The sequence below is a fragment of the Zalophus californianus genome, chromosome 6 (assembly GCF_009762305.2).
Source record: "Zalophus californianus isolate mZalCal1 chromosome 6, mZalCal1.pri.v2, whole genome shotgun sequence".
Lineage (NCBI taxonomy): Eukaryota > Metazoa > Chordata > Mammalia > Carnivora > Otariidae > Zalophus > Zalophus californianus.
This window is the reverse complement of record NC_045600.1, coordinates 26088908-26112430: the sequence shown is the minus strand read 5'-3', so window position 1 is coordinate 26112430 and position 23523 is coordinate 26088908. Positions and strand designations below refer to the sequence as shown.

The 23523-nt window shown below is 40.3% G+C and overlaps 1 protein-coding gene across 25 annotated transcripts in view; it reads left to right on the top strand.

Annotated features, from left to right (window-relative positions):
* The window catches only part of TTLL5 (tubulin tyrosine ligase like 5), a 276731-nt gene that overhangs the window by 50622 nt on the left and 202586 nt on the right, over positions 1-23523 (top strand). For 24 of the 25 annotated variants that reach the window (XR_003515953.2, XR_003515950.2, XR_003515947.2 and 21 more), the window contains 6 exons: positions 1700-1801; positions 3521-3612; positions 4394-4501; positions 15261-15342; positions 16919-16980; positions 18131-18225. Coding sequence is in view for 18 of the 25 variants with exons in the window: in XM_027572090.2 (XP_027427891.2) it covers positions 1700-1801; positions 3521-3612; positions 4394-4501; positions 15261-15342; positions 16919-16980; positions 18131-18225 (541 nt within the window). In the remaining 7 variants the exon portion in view is untranslated. The remainder of the gene's footprint in view (positions 1-1699; positions 1802-3520; positions 3613-4393; positions 4502-15260; positions 15343-16918; positions 16981-18130; positions 18226-23523) is intronic. The other variant, XM_027572089.2, reaches the window with a different exon arrangement.

Sequence of the window (23523 nt, the reverse complement as noted above, 5' to 3'; positions counted from 1 at the left end):
TAGTTTATTTTTGCTTTTGTTTCCCTTGCCTCAGGAGACCTACCTAGAAAGAAGTTGCTAGGACGATGTCAAAGAAATTACTGCCTGTATTCTCTTCTAGGATGATTCTTATGGTTTCAGGTCTCACGTTTAGGTCTTTAATCCATTTTGAATTTATTTTTATGTATGATGGAAGAAAGTCTAGTTTCATTCTTTTGCATGTTGCTGTCCAGTTTTCCCAATACCATTTGTTGAAGAGACTGTCTTTTTCCCATTGGATATTCTTTCCTGCTTTGTCGAAGACTAGTTGACCATATAGTTGTGTGTTCCTTTCTGGGTTTTCTATTCTGTTCTACTCATCTATGTGTCTATTTTTTGTGCCAGTACCATACTCTTTTGATTACTACAGCTTGGTAATATAACTTGAAGTCTGGAATTGTGATGCCTCCAGCTTTTCTTTCTTTCTTTTTTTTTTTTTTAAAGATTTTATTTATTTGAGAGAGAGAGAGAGAGAGAAACAGCACGAGAGGGGAGAAGGTCAGAGGGAGAAGCAGGCTCCCTGCTGAGCTGGGAGCCCGATGCAGGACTCGATCCCAGGACTCCGGGATCACGACCTGAGCCGAAGGCAGTCGTCCAACCGACTGAGCCACCCAGGCGCCCTGCTTTTCTTTTTCAAGATTTCTTTGGCTATTCTGGGTCTTTTGTGGCCCCATAGAAATTTTAGAATTATTTGTTCTAGCTCTGCAAAAATGCTGTTGGTGTTTTGTTAGGGATTGCATTAAATGTGTAGATGGCTTTGGGTAGTATAGACATTTTAACAATATTTGTTCTTCCAGTCCATGAGCATGGAATGTCTTTCCATTTCTTTGTGCCCTCTTCAATTTCTTTCATAAGTGTTCTATAGTTTTCAGAGTACAGGTCTTTGAGCTTTTTGATTAGGCTTATTACTAGGTGTCTTATTGTTTTTGGTGTAATTGTAAATGGGATTGGTTCCTTAGTTTCTCTTTCTGCTGCTTCGTTGTTGGTGTATAGAAATGCAATGCATTTCTGTATGTTGATTTTGTATCCTGTGACTTTATTGAATTTATCAGTTCTAGCAGTTTTTTTGTGGAGTTTTTTGGGTTTTCTGTATATAGTATCCTGTCATTTGCAAATAATGAAAGTTTTACTTCTTCCTTGCCAATTTGGATGCCTTTTATGTCTTTTTGTTGTCTGATTGCTGTGGCTAGGACTTCCAGTACTGTGTTGAATAAAAGTGGTGAGAGTGGACATCCTTGTCTTGTTCCTGATCTTACGGGAGAAGCTCTCAGTTTTTCCCCATTGAAGATGATGTTAGCTGTGGGTTTTTTCATATATGGCCTTTATTATGTTGAGGTATATTCCCCCCCAAGCCTACTTTGTGGAGGGTTTTTATCAAGAATGGATATTGTACTTTGTTAGTCAGTGTAATTTTGGACAAATTACTTAATCTTTGTAGGTTACATTTTAGTTTTTATATCTACTCTAAAAATGAGATATAATATTATCTACTTCAGAGACTTGCTTTAAGGAAAGAATTAAGTATTATATGTGAAGCACCATAGGAGTGAGTACTTATCAAGCACTCATTATTTGTTAATGATGTCACTCTCCTTTTATTAATACCACATTGATCCTGAGTTCTAGCCTACATTTCCTTGAACCCCTGCTCCTGACTTTTAACTTATGTCCTTTCTATCAGGTTTGCAACTGTGCGATACGATCAAGGAGCCAAGAACATTCGGAACCAGTTCATGCACCTGACAAACTATAGCGTGAATAAGAAGAGTGGAGACTATGTCAGGTACTGGCTACAGCTGAGCCAACGTCCACGTGTGGGTGTTGTGGATGTGGAAAGTCAGCTCATTGTTCTACATTTATCTCCATGTAACCTTACGGGAAGCCGTCTGTCATTTAGCACATTTAGCTGCTGCTTCTCCATTGCTTGCCCTCTCTGTTACAGTGTCACCTTTCTCTACCATATATGCCTTCCTAAATTTCGTCTTCACTGTCTTTTCTCACTTGACTTACATGTGGGAATTTAATAGGCATATGGAACTTTTTAGAAGTCAAGAAATGAGGTTATTTCAGCACTTGGCAAAATGTATCAAAAGCTTTAAAAATATTGGTACCCTTTGACCCAGCATTTCCATTTCTAGGAACTTAACCTTAAGAAATAACGAGATGTGTGCGCAAGATCAGAGAGAATGTTCATGACTGTACATTGTCAGGTGGAAAAAACAGGTCGCCAGACACTACTTGCAGTTTAATTTCTTTTTTGAATATATGAGATAACGAAAGCTGTTTATGTTTGCTGAGGGGAGAAAATGGAAACTATAAGGATATATACTGAAATGTTAGCAGTGCTTAACTATGATGGACAGGATTATGGGCGGGTGACTTCTGTTTTCTTCTCTGTGCTGAAGTAAAAATTTGTATGATTGGGGGGGGGAAGTTAGGAATAAATTAAATGAAGAAAGAAATGAGGCCATCTCAGAAAAGGATTCAGTGGAAGGGAGTACCAGCCCAGCTGTGTGGAAATATTCCTTCTGCTCTGTTTTCTTTCATCCTGATAATTTTGCCAGAAAGTGGAAAAATAAAAAAGAAACCCAAACAGTTACTTTCTACTCAGACTAAAAATAGGTGTCTAGAAGGTCCAGGGAAAGAAAGAAAAGAATCTGGAAGTGATGGCGTAGTTGCCAAAGCTCTATAGATTTCACGGAGTGTCCGGTGACCAGTGTTTGGAATGGTTGAAGATACCATATCCTTCACTCTGGAAGATGAGCAGACATGCAGCTAGTGGGTGGTGGGGTGGTGGTAGGGAATGAGGGGGCAGCTGCGAAACACGGGTTCCAGATTGCAAGACCCTTCTGATGGTCTTGGCAGTGTACCCTGTTTGCCAGTCTGCTGCTCTAGCAGTGGGGTACTTCATCACTTTCATTGTTGCTCCAATGCATTCTCCCTTCAGTGATAACTCAGAAAGTATCAAAAAAAAGAGCTGTGTCTACCACTGAAGCAGAGGGAGCTTGCTTCAGATGCTAACGCAGTTCTGTGCTGGGTTAGCTCATTAAAATGCTACACTACATAAGCTCACTAGCCCACCCAGACTCAGTTCTGGTCCGAAAATGGCATTAGAAGTTCTTCTGTGGGCTCATGTGACATTTACCTCAACGTCTAGGTTAGTATCCGTGAACATTTCACTCTATTAAATGTATTGTAACCACTTTAAATTGTTTACGTTCTTTCATACGTTTCTTCCACCCTTTCGTGATACATAATTTGTTTGCTTAAGGAAGAGCTTGCTGCCTTCTCTCCTACCCCCCTCAGGAAGGGAGGCCATATGCATTTTCATTTCAGTGGTAGATAGAGATATATGACAAAAGTGACCAAGAAAAATTGCTGAGTGGAGGGCAGCAAAGGGAATGTTTTCCTAAAGATTAGAAGGACAAGTATTTGTAAAAAATCTGATTTCTGCTGCCAGGCCCATTCGTATGTGTGACCTTGATCCATTCTTTTGTTTTAGCTGTGATGATCCAGAGGTGGAGGATTATGGGAACAAGTGGAGCATGAGCGCCATGCTTAGGTATCTGAAACAGGAGGGCAGAGATACAACTGGTGAGTGCCAGGCCTTTCTTCCCGTTGACCTCTCTTCTCTGGGTAACCTGCCCTGGCCTCTCAGCACGAGTCACCCTCTGCAGTTCTGGCAGTGTCGCTGAGACACCTGATGGGGTCATTGGTGGTGGTGGTAAGTTTTCCTGCCCTGTCCAAGATGGGGAACAGGCTTTCCACGAGCCCCGAAATCCGTTGTTTTGTTTCTAGTTTGGAAGGCACAACTTTTTCTTTTAGCCTTTAGTGAATTAATCCTTCTTGAGTGTTGAGCGGCAAACTGAAATACTTTCTCCATATTGGCCCTGAGTGCAAATTTGCCCAGGTGAATCTGTCTCTCATTCATGTTGCTGAATTGGAGAATGAGCAATGTCGAATAGGAGTACAGGGCTTGGCATTGACACGGACACTACTGCTGAGCCTGGAGCAGAGTGAGAAGTGTGCAAAAGGCTAAGCTCAGTCCACAAAGAGACGGGTGGTAGGAGAAGGCCGAAAAGGGAGGAGTAAGGCTCCTTTTCCACTCCATGTCTATCTTGTCGTAGCAGGCCACTTGAGTACAGTCCCCAGCACCTACATTCTGGACTGTGTCAGTTTATTCCTAGAGACGCCTTCTCCTGGAGTACCTATTTGCATGACCGCCACCTAGAGACTTTCTGGAATGAGCACACGTGCTTTTATAATCACACCGTGTTCTGGAATGCAGTCTTTCTACTCCGTGCATTATAGTGTTTTTTCCTTCTGCTGCTGCTGCTGCTGCTGCTTCTTCTTTTTTTTTTTTTTTTTTTTGTAGCATTGATGGCCCATGTGGAAGACCTGATTATTAAGACTATAATCTCTGCTGAACTAGCTATTGCCACAGCCTGTAAAACCTTTGTTCCTCACCGCAGCAGTTGTTTTGGTAAGGAGACTTAAGAAGCTTACTATGTTGTACGAAAAGGGGCCTGGGAAGTTGGGATGGGATCCTGGGGTAGAGAGCCTTAGTGATTCTACAAGAGTAAGAGGTATGTGGTGGACTTTTCTTTCTAGGCTCACATAGCACATGAAGGTCCCACTAAGAGGCCAGTGGTGAGCTTACTTGCAGGTCCCCTGAGGACTCACGAGCTTTCTGTGTGGGAAGCAGGGATTGGAACTAAAGTACGGGTCTCTTTTGTCAGAGTGCAATCAGAAAAAGCCTGCAATGGACTGTACAGGAATCCAGCTCTAACAAATATATTCCAGAGCTCTTTGGCAGCCAGACTGGGAACAGTTCCAAGAAGCTCTGGCTGGTACCAGTATGTGCTTTCTCCCAGTTTCCAGTGACTCCTCCTTTTTGTTTTAGTCTTCTTCCTAGTGGGTTTCTCTCTCCACCTCTCTTTCTTCTCCTTCTCTTCCTCCTTCCCTCCCCTTTTCTTCCACCCGTAACTCCCTGATTGCACAGAGAAGGTGTAAGAAACAGTTCACAACTCCTGAATCAGAAAGTCCATTCCTACTGACCCACTGGCTGTGACTGGCACCAAGGGCGCCTGCACACGTTTGCTTTCTGTGTGGATGTGAGCTCTTTAGTGATTGCCAGCATCAGTGTCTGTAAAGTCCACTAGGCTTTCGGCAGGTAGTAGGCTTTGTTAGTAAAACACACTGGGTCATTGCTGGGGGGATATTTAAAGTAATACAGTAGTGAGGATGTAAGGCATGGCTTGCTCGGGAGGCTGGGTAACAGGAAAGTAGAGAACATGGGCGTTAGAGCCTGATGGAGTTAGTTTAAAAGCCATTCACACCCCTTACTAGTTTTCTCATTTTCAGCAAGTTACTCCAGTCCTGTTTCCTCAACTTTAAAATGGCAGTAATGATGGTACCTACCTCCCAAGGGTACCATGAAGATCAGATGAGATGATGTGTGTGCAAAGCACTTGGCCCAATGTCTGCTCCTCAGTTTGTGCTCAGTAGAAATTATTTCTTTGTTATTTTTATAACTAGAATCAATAATTCTTGACCTCTTTCATGGATTATCATAACAGTCTGTATTTGAGGGCCACTAAAAAAGGGAGGTGTTGAGACTCCGAATAGAAGAGCTTAGATAAACCAGGACCTGAAATTATATAGGAAAAGAAGAGGTTGTGACATCTTTTCTAAATGCAGATATGTTCATGTCTTGTAAAACCCTCACATGGCTCCTTAGGCTTAACTAGTAAATAGAAACTTGATATGACTTAAAGGCTTCTAAGGACCTGACCCCAGCTGAATTTTCTAGAAATTCTAGAATTTTTTAGAAATTTCTAGAATCTCTACTTACACCTTATAATCCAACTATACCACCGAGCACTCCATGCCTCTGTGCCTCGGTATAAATTCTGCTGTCCTGTCTGCCCGGCACACTCCTGTTCATATTCTAAGACTCAGCTTGATTCAGCCTTTTCTAGGAACCCTTGCTTAATGAAGTGCCCCATTGTGTCTCCTTTCTCATGTTCGATACTTGGTTCTCTTATGTTCTTTTCCTATCATATTGTGATGTTTTGTTTACATGTGCACTTCCCCCTTAGTCTCTGAGCTTATTGCCTCAATTCTCAGTAGCCACTGTGTCTGCCCTTCCCCCTCACCCTCTTTTTGCCAAACCAAACCTTTCATCGTCTCCCTGGGCCTGCCAGGTCCTTCCCTCCCCCTCTGCCTTTGCACCTGCTTTATCCTATGTCTGACAAATTTTTCTCATGTTACTTAATAGATTACTGACATCTTTTCAAGATGAAGTCAAGTATCAGTTCTTTGGTGAATTTTTTCCTAAGTATTCCAGTCACAGCCCTCCCAGCCCCCAGCTTTCTATTCATAATCTGCAGTGGTACCTGATTGTCATCTGGTACCCATTTTTGTGTCTGACTCCCCTCCTGGACTAGAAGCTCCTTGCAGACAGGTGTGGTGTCTCCTTAGTTTCTGATCCTCTTGTGCACAATAGCATTGTTTTTGCTCTTAGAGGATGTTTAAGAAATGTTTGTGAATGAATCATTGGTACTTGCTTTACTTGCCTTTTGTTGGCCTTTGATAGTAGTCTTCTCGGTAGATCTGGTTTGGTAAGGGCCTAGAGCTCTTAGCGTTATTGTAAACTGTTTGAGGAAGGGATGCATAGAACATATCTTCAACTTCAGAAACCTCACTAAATTAAAAAACTAAAGTTTCTTTTCCACATCTACTTGGCTCTTATATGAGGGTAAATTTCTTGGCGTAAAAATTTTTGTTGTAGAAATGATCATAAGCTCTTCTGAAGGTTTCCTTTTCTATTTGTTTTATTACCTGATTGCCTTTTGGAAGCTTGAGAATTTCTGGAACTTAATGGCAGTGGAGATTCCGACATGAAATAAATAGTGACTTTCTCTGACTCAGTGGAATACCCCTAAGTCCATTTCATCATCCATGGGTCCCCTTTCCCCCTCCCTGCTTTTCTTCAGTTTTAATAAAGTGAGTGCATCTGGAGTTTTTTAAGTTGTTGACTGTCTTCTTGGCTTTTGTGGTTCTAATTCCACTTCCTGTCAGCCCTGGGATTTCTGTGTGCTTCATTAACCTCCCCCCATCAGATACAATTTTGTATACATGTATATATTTGTGCAAGTCTCTCTGGCTCCCACTGACTCCCGTTAGCTTCCCCTGGGGTTTAAGTTACAAGGAGTAAACTGGGTTTGTTTTCTCTCTCTCTCTCTCTCTTTCTTTCTTCCTTCCTCCCTTCCTTCCTTCCTTCCTTCCTTCCTTCCTTCCTTCCTTCCTTCCTTCCTTCCTTTCCTCCCTCCCTTCCTCCCTCCCTCCCTCCTTCCCTCCTTCTCTCTCTTCCTTCCTTCCTTCCTTCCTTCCTTCCTTCCTTCCTTCCTTCCTTCCTTTCTTTCAACAGGAATTGAGAGCATCCCAGAATAATTTGGCTTGCACAGAGCATTGGTGCTTTTAAGTGGAAGCCAGTAGTCCAGTGATGGAGTTCACTATATTTTTTTGGTTGCGGTTTCACCCATACACATTATGGATCTTGGCTAGGAGCATTCCATTTCTAAGCATTTCTGTCCTTATGACTTCTTTCCCACTCTACCACCTGTAATACCTGACTGTGCTTTTTGGGACTTCCAGTATTCTGTTCATTTGTTTATCTATGCATTTAACTTATTTTCAGTCCCTGCTGAAAGGCATAGATTTTAAGTGTTGTTCCTCTCAAACTGGATTTTACATGGATGATATATACATACACCTGCATTGTATTATTGGCATTTAACCGTAGATTTAGGAACCTTCACAAACAACCTGAAACTTAGCTGTGCCGTGTAATGCCTTCTCATAGATTTGTACATCTGGAAAGGACCCCAGAGAATAATTAGTCCAAATAAAGAAGTTAAGACCCTTCCCGAGGTCCCAGAGCTCGTGAGTGGAAGAGCCCACATGAAGGAGACCTGGCCTGGAGGGCAAGGGCCCACAAGATGGTTGACTGTCAGGTCATCTTGATCATTGCCCTCTTGATTTATAGTTTTTGATGCCTCTGCCAATAAAATAGATTTCTGGCACTCTAATTTTTCTGCCTTCAAGATTGTAAAAATATAGTACCATGTGAAATATATGTGTGAACAGCAACCCTTTAAGTATGCTTAGGAAATTGGCACTGTGACATAACTGGCAAAATGAATGGCTTTTTTGACCAGTTGGAGAAAAATAGCCAAGAGCAACAGGATGTTAGCTGTCCTTTACAGATGCTGCTGCTGACAGCAGTTTTATCTGTGTGTGCGAGGATGGCTGAAGTAACAGGCTCTGATCCTGGTCCTCCCCGGCTTGGGACTCCTTTGAGCCAGCTGTCCTGCCACTTGTAGAGGCGATGAGGCTGGCCATGTTTAGGTCAGGGGCCAGTGACGTCTTTGCTTGGGACAGTCCATGTCAGTACACCTCTCTCTGTCGAATGAATGCTAGTTTGGACTTCCATTGCTCTTGTTCTAGACCATTTCATAGGGTAAACTGACATTCTCAAAGGGTGGGTGTCCATAAATACTTGTTGAAGGAGTGAAAGTGGGCAGCATATATTCCGCAATTATGTAAACTACTTGACAATCACCAACAAAAGTCAGCAAACAGTTCACTTTTCTTTCTTTCTTCTTTTTTAAACAGTTCACTTTTCGAGAGAGTCTCCTTTCTGCTTTATCCCGTGCTCCTATTCAGGTGGGAAGGGAAGTTTACTGTAGAAGGGGCTTGGGAGGAAGGACGTACCTACTGTTTGTCAAGCACTTTTCATTGGCTATTCCCTTTAGCCCTCTTAAGGGTTTTGTTGGTATTTATTACCGATGTTTTATAGCAAGGAGAAAGGATTCAGAAAGGTTAAATAATCTGTCCTAGGTCACGCAGTTAACAAATGGCAGAGCCAAGTTTGGGAGCCAGGTCTCTTTGGCTCTTTCTCCACTCACGTTAAGAGAAGCTCTGATGAGTCCGACCACTTTTGGCATGCTCCATATCCTGGATTCTCCTCCTGCTCTCCTGTAACTAGATCTCAGGAAAAATGATATCATTCTCTCTAGCAGATCAGGCCTGAAAAAGGCACTCTTTCGGCTCTAATCAACAGTACCGAGTCCTAGATACTCCTTTCAAATCTACCTTTACATATGGTAGCCAGATACCATATTGATTTATTGGACTAGTTAACAAATTGGCTCTGGGCTTTTTCTTTTATTTAGCTCATTTTCCTGTGGGATCTTGATCTGCTTTTTTCCAACTTCTCCTTCTGGACCCCAGATAAAGACTTCCTCCTTAGGTTTTCAACTCAAATCCAAAGCCAAGGTAAAAAGAATTTCCTTTATACAATAGTATTTGACTGGCAGTGCGGACTGGCTAATGTCAGCACTTTCCACTGCCTCAGGATTACAGCTGCAGCTGGGGCTTTGTTTCTGGGGAGGGTTAGTGGATTGATTCCACAATTAGTGATGTGACATATTTAGTAATCTGTTAGGCGTTGGATGCGTTATTATTTTCCCTATCAAATCTTTTTTCCCTCCCTTCCTAGACCACCCTTTATCAAGTTTGTTTTTTTTTTTTAAGATTTATTTATTTATTTGAGAGAGCGAGAATGAGAGAGAGAGAGAGAGTACATGAGGGGGGGCGGTTAGAGGGAGAAGCAGGCTCCTTGCTGAGCAGGGAGCCCGATGCAGGACTCGATCCCGGGACTCCAGGATCATGACCTGAGCCAAAGGCAGTCGCTTAACCAACTGAGCCACCTAGGCGCCCTATCAGGTTTTTTTTTTTTTAATATGTCTTAGTATGTAAACATCTTAATAATAATGTCTCTTATTGTCTTTATGGTTACTCCCTTTATTATGAATATTTCAAGTCTTGTCCCAGGGTTATTTTGAGGGAAGTAGCTACATATTACTTTGTCTTTTTTAAAAGTTGTACAGTATTTTTCATTTAATTTTTCTTTTTTCCTTCTCTTTTCTTTTTCTTCTTTTAGTGTTTCTTGATTGCTTCCTATGTGCTTTTTACGGTGCAGGCTGCTTGCAAGATAACGATGAATGAGACATGGCCCTCCCCTCCAGTGGTGGGGAGGAGCAGACATGAAGTGATAAATGACAGTACGGGTAGTAGAGTGACTTGCGTACTCTTGGAATATACCAGAGCTACCAGCTATGCCTAGGGGAAGCAGGGGAAAGCCATTTCTAACAGAGGGAATATGATGTGCCCAGTGCAGTGTCCAGACACAGTGTGACATTGTTTGAAGTGGGAAGCTCATTGTGACTAGATATTGCCTGTGTGGGAGGAGTTGGCAGAAGAGATGAGGCCATGGAAGTAGATCGGGGCCTGATTATAGAGGACTGACACATTTAAATTCATCCTGTAGACAACAGACGAGCCACTGGAGTTTTTTGAGCCAGAGAGCAATAAGATTATTATTATTTTCTTTCATTTTTATCATGATTTGACCCAAAGCTTGGTAGGACAGAATTACAACAAAGGAAATACTGTACAACGTGACTAGAAGTGACTAATTTAAAATCCTGTAGGAGCCAACCTGACATCAAGTGTCTCTTATTGGGCCAGTTCACAGCCTGTCTCTATCTGACTATTAGATTTATGTCTTAGAAATTCTGATGGCCATATGGGGAATGGACTGCAGCGGGGAGAGACTAGTCCTAGGGAAATGAATGGGAGGTAAGAAGTATGCAATAATATAAACTTAGCACATGATCCAGCAATCCCACTTGTAGCTGTTTACCCAAGAAAAGTAATATATGTTCACACAAATACCTGTACACGAAGGTTTATAGCAGCTTTGTTCATAATCATCAAACATCGGAAGCAACCCAAATGTCCATGAACTGTTGAATGGATGAACAAGTTGTGGTATATCCATAACATGGAATAAAAGGAATGAAGTACACTATTGAAACACAGTTACATAGATAGATCTCAAAAGCACAATGCTAAGTGAAAGAAGCCACTCTTAAAGGCTAAATACTGTATGATTTCATTTATTTGACTTTCTGGAAAAGGCAGAGATCAGATCAATGATTGCTGCTGGGATGGGGAGTGAGAATTGACTCTAAGGGGCATGGGGAGTGTCTATGATAGAATTGTTCTATATCTTAATTGTGGTGGTTGTTAAACAACTATATACATTTGTCTAAACTCATCAAACTACAATTTAAAAGGGTGAATTTTGTTGTATGTAAATTATACAGTAATTTTATTATCTCAATAAACTTGTCTTAAGACAAGAAACAGTGATAGGTGGATGAATCTCAGAAATGCTAAATGAAAGAAGCCAGACTCAAGAGAGTATATACTCTGTGCTCCCATTTATATGACATTCTAGAATGGACAAAATGAATCTATGGTGAAAGAAATAAGAATAGTGATTATCTGGGGGTGTGATGAGGGAAAGCAGGGTATTTACCGGGAAGGGGCATGGGGGATCTTTCTGGGGTAATGGAAATGTTTTTTGTGGGTTGATATGATGTGGATTACATGAATGTATCCAATTGTCATGCCTCATCAACTTGTACACTTAAGATCTGTCCTTTTTATTATATATGAATTATATCTCAAAAGGGAATATAGAAGACTGGATTAAAGTGAAATAGAGAAGAGATCTGGTAATGTGTAGGATTTGGGAGGTGATGAAGAGAGTGTTTCTAGCTTTGGAGACTGGCGGATGGGGTTACCATTTTCCAAGGTGAAGAATAATGGGAAGCCAAACAGGTTTGGGGGAAAGATAACAAGTTACGTTCTGTTGAGGTTGAGTACTCGTGGGATATCCTAGTGAGGTTGTCTAGAAGGCGATTGGAGTTATGGATTTGGTGTCCAGGAGACACTTGACTAAAGATATATAGATTTGAATGTCATCATCATCATATTAATTGCAGCCATGAGAATACATGAGATCACCCAAGAAGAGAAGTAGAATTGAGAAGGAAAGAGCCCGGAGGATGCCACCCTGAGCAAACCTACCAGTGAATAGCTGGGCAGAAGAGAAGGAATGAGAGGAGGAGGAGAATCAGAAGAGAGCAGTGTCCTGGAACCAAGGGAGAAGAAAGTTCCAATAAGTAAGGGGTGGTCAACAGTTTCAGATGTTTGGGCTTCGCAGTAAGGTGGCCTTCGGTGATCACAGTGAGAACAGTCACTGACTTAGAGAATGGGAGCAGAAGCAAATTCTTAGGGGTTGGGGAATGAAGATTAAGGCAGCTAAGTGTAGATTGCTTTTCAGGAAGCTGCATCCAAGAAATAGGGAGGTAAGGGTACCAAGGGTAAAGTAGAGGTGGAGCGAGGCTTCTTCTCCCTTAGTCACTAGAATATTTTCAAGTTTGTTTTGGTTTGGCTGGGGGCTGAAGGAAATACCGCTCAAGAAAGAAAATTTTCCTAAGGAAACATTGTTGAACAAGGTGGTAGCAACAGTCCTTTGAAAATACTTGCTCTTCTATCAGGATGAAGACAACACAGAGGAAGAAAGAAAGTAGCCCTCAGAATGGGAAAGACCTAGCTTGCCTGCACCCTGTAATGACAGGAACACTGCTCTATCTCATCCTGGATACTGAGTTTTTGAAATTCTAGAATTTCACATTTCTGCTGCCAAAACACACAATATTAAAGGTGAAGTTTAATATTCTCAGCACAACCTACTTTTTACCTCTTAAAATCTTGGATGTCCTTGGAAAAGACCAGTCATGAGTTAAAAGGGTCGTTATAAGGACTTTTGTAGCCTGCCAAGGGCCGAAATTGTTTTTCTTAAGCTGAGTCGATTATTTTAAGAGATAAACCTGATACAGATGCTGTTTTTTCATACCATTTACCATTGCCCCCCGCCCCCAACGCCCCCTCCAGTTCTAGCCTCTGAGGGGAGCTGGGCTTTGCACTGGGTTGTAATGCTATCCCAAATGTAGCCCACTTTTAGATGGTAGTAGATCCAAGCCTTGTGCATGTACAGGTGTAGTCAGAGCCAGAACTGATTTTGAGATTGTTTAGTACTGACGGGTTTTATTCACCTGGGTAAAAATTTAGTTGGCACTGCAAAGGGTGTTTTCTCTCTTTGGGTTATTTTTTTTTTTTCTTCCCAGAATGTTAGTTCTCAGCCTTTCAACTGAGATTCTTGGAATTTGCCTCTAAATTTGGGAAATAGTCAAGTAAATGTGTTGGCTGTTTAATGCAAGCTGTTTAAATAATGGGACTCATTGGTTGTCATTCTGATTTTAGTTTGTCCTCGTTTGTGGTTGATGCTGCAAATTTGGTCACCATGTCCATCAAGCATTATTCTTACCCTGTTCCTCATACTATTAATAATAATAATAATAATAATTATGAATTATTTTTATGAAACATAAAACACACCATTTTATGAAACAGTGGAATCCTATGCTCTTGCTTGTGTAGTGTTAACATGGACTTGTAGATTTTGCAATTAAGTTTTTCTTTTTAAATGCCTTTTTTAGTGCTATATCACAAAAGATTTTTTTTTTTCAGATTAAAAGGGGAATATTCTGTGGGATGATTGAAGATTAGGTAAAATATTCAGAAGAATGTACTGTCCACAAAAGCTATGAATTTGTTACCTAAAAGAGATAGGTGAAGGAGCTTTCTTTCGTTTACATTTTAAAGTACAGAGAATTGATTTTTGTGTAGTTACATGATGGTAAATCCTTTCTCAGACTCTCTTTTGGTTTGTGATTATTTTTGCAAATTAAATTGAATCCTAAAGAAGTACTATGGAAGCAAATTTATTCATGACAGCTTTTCCTGAGAGAAAAACTTGACTATGATTGTCTAATCAGTGTTGCATAAATAGGAATTTTGGACATAGCAAAGTTACTGAGTATATAGGTATTGACAGATAGTGATTAATAGAGAAGATTAAGGAAATGAAAGGATGCTAAAGAAATATCAGAGAGAGAAATGATTTCCCCAAGTTCCACAGTGAATAAATGGTAAGAGTCATGAGAAGAATCCAGGTCTCTAGATTCCCCTTCTAGGATTCTTGGTCCTATATCAGACTTCCTGTTCAAAAGACAGTCTTTGGCACCATCTTTCTAGAAACTTACATTTACTTTTCTGTGTTTTTGAGAGGATTGAGAAATGGGAGAATCCTTCTTAAAGTAAAGACATTTGTTTCAAAATGAGTTTCTGGAAGATACCTGGTTGTGTTTTTATAGGTGTGAGCTGTGGCCTGTGACCTCTGGTTGAACTGTAAGGAAGCTCATCTTTTCTCTTGGAAAGAAGATGTAGACAGTTTATTTGAGGGACACGGAGTGGGAAATTTGAGAATGAGTGGGACTTCTGAAAGTCAGATATATTTGATTTATGTATACCAAAGAGGACTGTGGAGAGGGTCTCATTAATGATAAGAGTAAAAGTTGCCAGCTGAGCTTCCAAAGTTAGTGTCATATTATCCTTGCATCCTGGGACAGAAGCCTGCTCATGTTCTTGGTTTGCTCTTTGCAACAGTTGAAGAGTTAGGGAAGAGAATCAGTAAAGAATCCAGTAACCATAGAAATTTGGTCTCTGGCTCCTTCCCCTTTTCAGTGATACTAGTGGTGTAGGATGGCTTGTCACAGTCCTGCTCTGTCTGCCACAGGCTCCCTCCTTTCTCTTCTGTCTTTCTGTGTTGGGCCATTATACTTTATATTCTGTCTTCAAAGGGAAATTGAAACCATAGGAGAGGGGAAGAATACATATATTTTACACTTAGCTATCTTCTTGACCTAGGCTGCAAAAGCAAGATCTTGGTTTAGGAAAATGCAATGGAAGGGCCTCAGGGAGATACCTTCAGGAGATATTTCTGTTTTCAGAATATGGTGGGACAATCCAGAACAAACCCAAAGCAGCTTTGATGTTGGATGCACTTGTTGCATTCCCATTCCCAACATTTTTTTTTTTTTTTTTTTTACCCATATGCACAGAAGAATCATGCTTGCTAACTTTTAGAGGTCATGTCACTTTCTGTGTAGAACTCAGGAATGTCAATAGAGTGGATGATAAAAACAGTGGGATTTTATAAATATTGTTATCTCATTATCTCTAGAGCTTGATTAATTTCTCTTGAACTTGAAAGATTCTCTGCTTCTACTTCCACTCATTACTTATACTCACCAAATTTCTAAGCCTCTAGTGGGAGTTGATTGGATTCAGTCTTCCAGATTTTTGTTCAGTTGTACGTAGAAAATGATCTTGTGTATTGTGTTATGTTGTATTTCTAGAACTCTATGGCTTTGATGTGCTCATAGATTCTACTCTGAAGCCATGGTTGTTGGAAGTAAATCTCTCCCCTTCTTTGGCCTGGTAAGTAGTCTGTTCCATCAACTAGAAAAGGACAAACCTTCGATGAGTAGCACTAAAACACTTTTTTAAAAAGTCATTTCTCTTGGCACTACATTTTTTACCCTAGTTATATTGGGTAGAAATGACTAGAATTTCTAAATTTGAGGAATTTGTGACATGTGGTTAAGCTCCAGATGGTAACCACGAGTCCCTATCTTACTAGTCAGTTTGTGATCTCTAACTATCTTCTTAAGCTTCTAAGGGATGCTTCTTGTGTTCATTTTTATTTCCAGTTCTCTCTCTCTCTTTTTTTTTTTTTTAACTTTGTAGGTGTTCTGCTAAGGCTAAAGAAATACATGAGGTATTATATTTCCTTTATTACTAAAGGTTTATAGAGGCTCAAATCCACATATACTGTAAAGGTATAGACCTGGGCCTAGGGTAGTATATATAATATTTGGTCCTTTTACCCTTTCTATGTTCTGGTCTCCATCTAAGATTAGAGTCTAAAAACTTCAAACAATCTTAAATTTTTTTTTAACCTATCTATTGTTTAGAAGAATGAAAGAAACATATTTTTCAATACCAGAGAGGATTGTGCTTATATCTGCAGCTGTAGCCAGAGTTTCTATTAGCCATATACTTCTCTAAATAGCTAGAGAACCCTAGAGATTTATGCTAGAGACCACCCAGCAGCTGCATTTTTAAGGATGAAAAATGTTGGCAAAATGCCAAGTAATCAAATAAAGACAGATTGACTACTTCATGGGGTGGGAGTTTGGCTTAACCCCAATAGTAAGGTATAGAGCTAGATATCACAGAGATGCTTCAGATGTTGGGCCACTCTTTTGTTAAGTAAGCTCTTTGCAGATTGCCCAGCCAGGTGCATCATAGGTTGTTAGAGATCCCCAGAATGATGCATTGGTCCAGTAGCCAAAGTAATCTGGTTCATGGAGGAACACCTCAGCACCAAGGCCAACATGGCAGTCACTGCCACAGGGAGGCTTCCAGCTTTCAGTCCATGTTTCTGTTTCCATGTGGGTTCCTGCTGCATCATCTGGTGATATTTTGGTATAACTTGTATTTTTTTGCCCTCGTTTGCAAGCCTAAAAGCTTAAGAAGATTGATTTAGAACAGAAAATGAAGCCTTAAAAAAAGTACAAAGATGACCAGGGTTTCTTCTCTTGCGTGTGAATGTGATTTGACTATTGTAGCAGTAAAAAATAATCTGAATGATGGACACACTCATAAAGGAGCATATTAAAAGTCTAAACCTCTAAAATCCGCAGGGATAATGAAGCAGTATTCTTGACTTGTACACAGTTTGAATTGCACAAGACCTTTTGGAATAAAAAGATTGCATGTCAGGGAATCAACTTTGGTGCTGGACCTGCCCTAGAGAGGATGAGTTTAACAGTGGGCTTTTATTTCTAGTATTTTTGCCCAGATTTCTTTTTCTTTTTCCATGGGTTTGATGTGCTTTATGTGTTGCTTCTCATCGACATTTGGAAGCTCTGCTACATTGAGGCCCATTAGGGGTAGCTATTCTGTTAATCTATAACATTATCGATTGGCCTTTCTTTCTCTTTTCTATTAGTGATGCACCCCTGGACCTAAAGATTAAAGCCAGTATGATTTCAGATATGTTCACTGTTGTAGGTGAGTAGTAGTGTTTTCTGAAGACTCACATAAAAGTTAACCAGAGCATCCATTTTGTCAGGCTCTCTAGGTGTTGCCAACTGGCAGTTCTTAAGCCATGCTGAATGTTTTGTACTGAAAAATTATATTTTCAGGCAAGTGTTTATATGTTTCTACTCCCCCTGGCTCCATCCTGTCCTGAGGCTGAACCACAACTAGGGCTGAGACCTAATTCCTGGGGCACAGGAATTATGAGCCGAGGAAGAGAATTAAGCAAAGGTCTGGAGAAAGTCTATTTTTCTGAGTTGAGAGAGTGCGCCTGACTGAAGCAGCTTTGTTACAAAGGAGACTGGCTATATTTCCACTAGGCGGTCTCCACTGGTGTCAACATGGCCCCTCCTGTAATAGTTATAGCTAAAGGCGGCCCGAGGAAGAAATCCCTTTCTGAGTAGATAAGCCAAAACTTTGAAAAGGAGATGGGAAGTCAGGTGGGTATATTGTGGGTTTGTTGTCGTTTCCTAAGTACTCTAAAAAGGCATGACAAAATATATTTGAAATGAAATAGTACTTGGTGTACCAGCAAATGCTGTAAAACTTAGCCACTCTAGTCTCCCTGGATGGGAGTCTGCTTTTTAGGAAGTGAAATGAGCGCACACCTAATTTCTTAAGCCACAGATAATCTAAGAAGCCCACTTCGAAAGATGCCAGGACACTACCTTCAGCTGTTCTAGAAGTAGACCTTGTAACAGGACAGAACCCCTCACCTGCTTTGGGGTTCTCCCAGTAAAAACAACATTATTTTCCAGTCACCCTCTAGGAGGCCACTTTAAAATAATTTGTTTTTATAAACAACTGTGTATTTTTAAATGGTGGTTTGCACTTTTACTCTGAAGTTCATCAAAAATCCACATCTCTTTTTCAATCAGAATCAGCTCCCCAACAAGGAAGGTTGATTTATCTGCATATTTTCCATTCTTGTGCTGTCCAGTTTTGATGGTTTGAAGTTCAAGTGGAGTGTGTGTCTGAGAGCCATGCCTAATCCTCCTGAGGTTGGATCTCTGTAATATTTGTGACCATGAAACTGAGTTTGTATACCTAAAGAAAAGGTACAGCTAAACCTGCTAATTTCTTAGAAAATGGCAGGTTTTAATGTTTGCCGTTCCCCATTCAGGATTTGTGTGCCAGGATCCTGCCCAGAGGGCATCAACCCGGCCAATGTATCCCACCTTTGAGTCTTCCAGGCGAAACCCTTTCCAGAAACCTCAGGTAAGCAAATTCAGCAGCAGGGAGCCCAGCAAGGCTTATTAGAAAGTGGTAGCTGATGTAAATGAGTGAGCTGAAGCACTCTGGATATGACATCACTTAGAACAGGAAAATTATCTGGGGATCATTCCAGACAGGAGGCAGTTATATTCAGCTATGGCTAATAGCATATGCTTTCGATGCTTTCAAACTAACTTACTGTCTGCTTTTTGTTTTTCTTTTCTTTGGCCTTCTTTTTTCATTATGTGTCCTTTTTTTCTCTTTAAGAATCGCCTGCTTTTTTCCTCAAATTGATATGCTCATAAACAAGGCACAGAGAGGGAGCCTACAAATTCCTAGTCATTACTCTGCTACATTCTTTTTGATCTTCAGGCTAGCTTTGTAAAGAAGATGCTCGATTGAAATATTATCTTCTCTACAAGTGCTCAGTGATCATGAGGTGTTAATTGAGGTTCAGTGAGATAAATGCCTACAGAATCCTGTGCATGTCTGAAACATCACTTGATCAAGCATTGCTCTGGTCTTTGTGCCCCCTGCATTTGTGTTCCAGTTAAACCAATCAGCTCATCGTTCTGCCTGCTCATTCCATCATCTAATCCATCCCTGCCTGTCTAGACCTGGCTAGGTTCCATGTGTGTTCGTTGCCTTTAACATTTCTTCTTATCTAAAAGGTCCACCTTCCTCCTCTCTTCCCATCTGGATTGATGACCTTGCCTGCTCAGAAGTCTGGAGATCATTTCCTATTAAATCCATCCCATTCTATCATGACCTTTATTTTTTATTTCAAAATGACTTGTTCTCTGGTGCATGGTTTTGGCATTCATCGATTTGTTGCTGTGAAATTGTCCAGTGTTCCTCTGCTAGACTGTAAGCTCTTTGAAGGCAGAAATAGCCCCTTCTTCCCCCTGCCTCCCCTTTCCCTTTCTTCTGCCCTCCATTGGTTCCTCCTCCACTTCTCCCTTCTCCTGCCACCGCTCGTTCTTCTCTTTTCCCTTTAGCTTGCTGGTCTCATTTTGAGTAGTGCTATTTCTGTCTGCCACACTCATCACTCTTCCTCACGCAGTTATACTTCTCACTTGTCAGGTTCTACAAACTCAAATGCCTAGAGGGGCTGCAGGCAGACAATGGGAATGAGTGAGAGGGCCAGGTACAACACAGCTGAGAGGGACATGGCTCTGCTAGACTGGAGCCTGTGCCCCATATTAAAAAGGGGGAGCTGTTTTGCTGATGTGCTCTAACTGATCATTGCCATGCGTGAGTGTGGGCCATGTGTTGTCAGACCTTCATACTGTCAAGAGAAATCAGAAGTCTTATTTTAAAATATTGCCAACTGGTCCAATTAAAAAATGCTTTGCAGACCAAACATAACATGTCTTTGAGCTAGATGCAGTCTGTGACCACCTTCTCTAGGGTTATCCCCTGTTAGTATTAGAGTTATGGTGTGGGACAGGGTGTACTGGATTTTAAGGGGGTATTGTTATCTTGGATTAGAAGGAAAACCAGGCAGCGAAGTTGTTCTTGATCAGTACATCATCACAGATCAAAAGGTTTTCTTATTTTTAATAAGAAAAAGCAGAGGATTACCCTAGGTGTACTAGCAAAACTGAATTTAGGCCATCACATTCCTTTGCAGAGAGTTTCCTGCAGTATCTGTGGCAGGAGCCACAGGATTGTGTGTAAAGGATTGTGAATGTTTCTGTGCAGCTTTCACAGAGTTTCTGCCAAGTTTTACTCTAGGGGTTAGATGTGTGTCATTCTTGGATGAACTGACCCCTTCTCTTAGCCTGCCTCTCAGTCTTTATTGGCCACTCTTTGCAAATTGTAGAGAATCCATCCGCCATTTGTTTTGCTAACTGGTAGGTCATGGCATGACTTCATCCATAAGCAGCCTACAGGACACTTTTATTTAAAGGGTAAAGAAACTGTAGATTAGTTCTATGTGCTCTGGAACAAATTTATCAGATGGAGTAGTTGACTTCAGGATGCCACAGTAGGATTGTGCGCTCCTGCTGAGAAGATGAAACTGGGTAGATACACCATAGGAGAAAGTGGTATGAAACATAATAAATGCTCTGGTCTTACAAGCACAAAGTGTACAGTGCTTGCTTTTGTTTTCTGCTTGGAGATTTTGTTTTCTCCTTTGTGAAATCATAGATGTAGGAGTTGGAAAACCTTGGTATGGTAGGAGAAGATAAGGCTTTATTCCATTTTTCTGTCTTTTGTAGTGTCCAGTGTCTGCACAGTGTCAGTCCTCAGATGCCAAACTTCTGGATCTGTTCTGGATCATTTGGAGACTTCATTCAGATTCTTATTTCCAGTCCCCAAATTGGAAGCCTTTTAGCTTTGTTCTTTCACAGCCCGTGTTTGATGCACCTGCTTTTTGAACTTTATTAACATAGAGTAAGTGAAAATGAATGCACAGAGGTCTTTCCACATACAGAATGCAAGAGTAGAGGCTGCAGGAATTTATGAGTTCTCTTTTCCTGATAGTGATCGTGCTGCAAAGGAGGCGGTTGGATTTAAATGACGAACGGGATTTAGAGACATATCTATCGCTTTGACCAGAATATTCCAGGAAGGAAATATAGTTCACAGACACCCTTTCTTTTCTTCAGATGTCTTATGAAAGATACTATTGTCAGTGGCTTCATATTGGAAACCTTTTCACATTGGGTATTGGGCTGCATTTGATGGTACACATTTCTTATATGTAGTGATTTGCAGTTTTATGAGTTAGAACCTCTGGCATAATAAGTGTCTGAGATGCTGCCTTTAAAAATAACTGTCCTTGTTAGCTGTATTTGAGATTAACTTTCATTTTCTTCTATGAAGATCTTTGTTTTGTTTTGAACATCTTGTTGAAGTGATTGGGTAGCAGTGAGGATGCTGCTTCTGCCAGTTGAGGCTTTGAAATGATGCTGTAGATGTTAGGCCTAAGTGTGCCCCTGCAACTGGTAGTTCTTCGACAAGAAGCTCCAGGATATTTATTTTGGCCTTGGTACTCTCTGATCCAGTTGCCGGACAGCTTGGGAGCTTGAATTGTAACTCTCACAGCTACTGTTTTTGACAAGGTACTTTACCTGGTTTATATGAGTCCAAGAAATGAAAAAAAGGTTTACTGGTTGTCTAGTGTTTGGTAACTGGTTAATGCAATTCCATAATACAAGTCTTGGTGTTTAGTTGGTAGAATTTGAAACTCTGTAATGTTTAGTGTTTTATAAGTTTAGCAGGTACCTAGGTATGCTAGCTGCTCTCTGTGGCAAATAAACAGAAAACAAAACTAACCAAAAAACAACCACAAAAAAAGCCCCAAAACTGTTGACTTCAAAGAGCTTACATTCTGCATACCTTTTAGGGCTATCTACTCTCACTTCAGGAGAACTTTAAAAATGCTTAATTCATGGTCTTCTGAATTTGATTCCAAAGAAGTGTCTTCGATATGTAATTCTAATCTTAATTTCCCTTCTCTTACATCTGTCTAGAGATCTCCGTTGGCTTGAATGGCCGTAGGTTGCAATAGCCTGTGGCGGAGCAAGGCCTCTCCCTCATGGTTGTGTATTTGAACACTGCTCATGTGACACAAAGCCTTTCTCGCTTTATTTAGCCAACTTTATATGTGTAGAATTCTTTGACTCTTCTTGTTCTTTGCAGTGTTCTACTCTGTCACCGTCTTTCTGTTAATGAAGCGTTCTCAACTCCATGGTGGTTTTGTCAGAGCTGAGTTAAAAACGAAAACAAGTTCTCTGCTCTGGCCATGGACACTTTGTCAAGTTTTCTTCTGTTGCTGTCAGATCGTGCAGTCCAGTTTTTTGCCTATTGTCTGACTATTCCTTCTTAATCCATTGTCTCTTTCTACATTTCTTCCTCCCCTTGAATGTCTGTGGTTCAGATTTCTCACTCATGCAGAAATCATTTTGCGGGTTCCAAGGCAGATGGCATGGTTTTGTGGAAAGCACATGGACTTTAGACTCAGATAGCCCCGGGTTCAAATTTGCTCTGCCAGTAACTAACTAGCTGTTAGACTTTGGGCAAATTCCCTTACGTCTCTGAGGCTCACTACACACGTCTGTCAAATGCAGATAATAATATATACATGGAGGTATGGTGGGAAAGAAACGATAAAGCATGGGTAAATATTTGGGATAGTTCTGGACACATGGTTTACCTTGGACCCAATAGTCCCCTTCACACTTTTGAGTCCTGTTGATTTTCCTTTTACCCATTTGATAGCCAGTATTGGGAGTTATTTCGATATTCTTATCTGTAGCCATTCTTTTCACATTTGCTGTCATCTACAAATGCAAATTAATTACTTTATTATCTTTTTATTTATCCATCCTCCCAGACATCAGTGAAGATTCTAAGTAATGCTCAATCAGTACCCATTCTGAAAATCACTTCCTAACTTGATTCACTGCTATTTATCCTACATTACATCTTTTAACTCTTTTCAATTTTTGTTGATGTGTTTTATTCCCTATGTTATGACACTAAGCCCCAATTAGAAATATAATTTAGAATAAAAATTTTATGAAATTTGTATAAATGTTTTTGTAAAACCCAAAGACATTAAATGTATTTATTTGCTTTATTCCCCCTTTTTCGTAATTTTGTCCTAAAAATAAACATTTTAAAGCATGTTTTAAAATAAATAAAGCAGTCTCCATACTTATTCTTCATGAGCTCATTAAACTCTAAATGTTTACGGAATTTTTTTTCTTTTAATATTCTTTTAAAATTTGTTCCATTATTTTACTAGGGATTCAAGTTAGACTTACCAGGCGGTAATCACCAGAAGCACACTTCTTACATTTTTGAAGATTGGTACCTCATTTGTTTTTTTCTAATCCTCTGGTACCTCCTCAGTTCTTCATGATTTTTCAAACATGATTGTAAGTGGTTTTGGTAAGTTTTTTGTTTTGTTTTGTTTTTTAAAGCCAGTTCCCTTAATAACAAGATGCATGTCTCTCAGACCTGCTGACTTATATTTATTCCAAATTACCAGATGTCGCATATCTCTTTTTGACTGTAACACAAGTCTACTTACTTTTCTTTTCTTTTTTTTTTTTCCCTCCCCTGATTTCGGAATATATTTCTGGTTATCAGTTACATTTGGACCTTCTCTGTAGCCATTTTTTGTTTATTTCCCACCTGATTTATTCATTTGTGGTCCTTTTTGTTCCTTTTATTTCATTTGATGGCGTTAATGCATTTTGCTTTTTAAACTGGATTTTACCGGTTTAAAGGTGGCAAGATGTGTCACATACAAATTGAGCTATTTCTAGTTCATTTGTTTCTAAC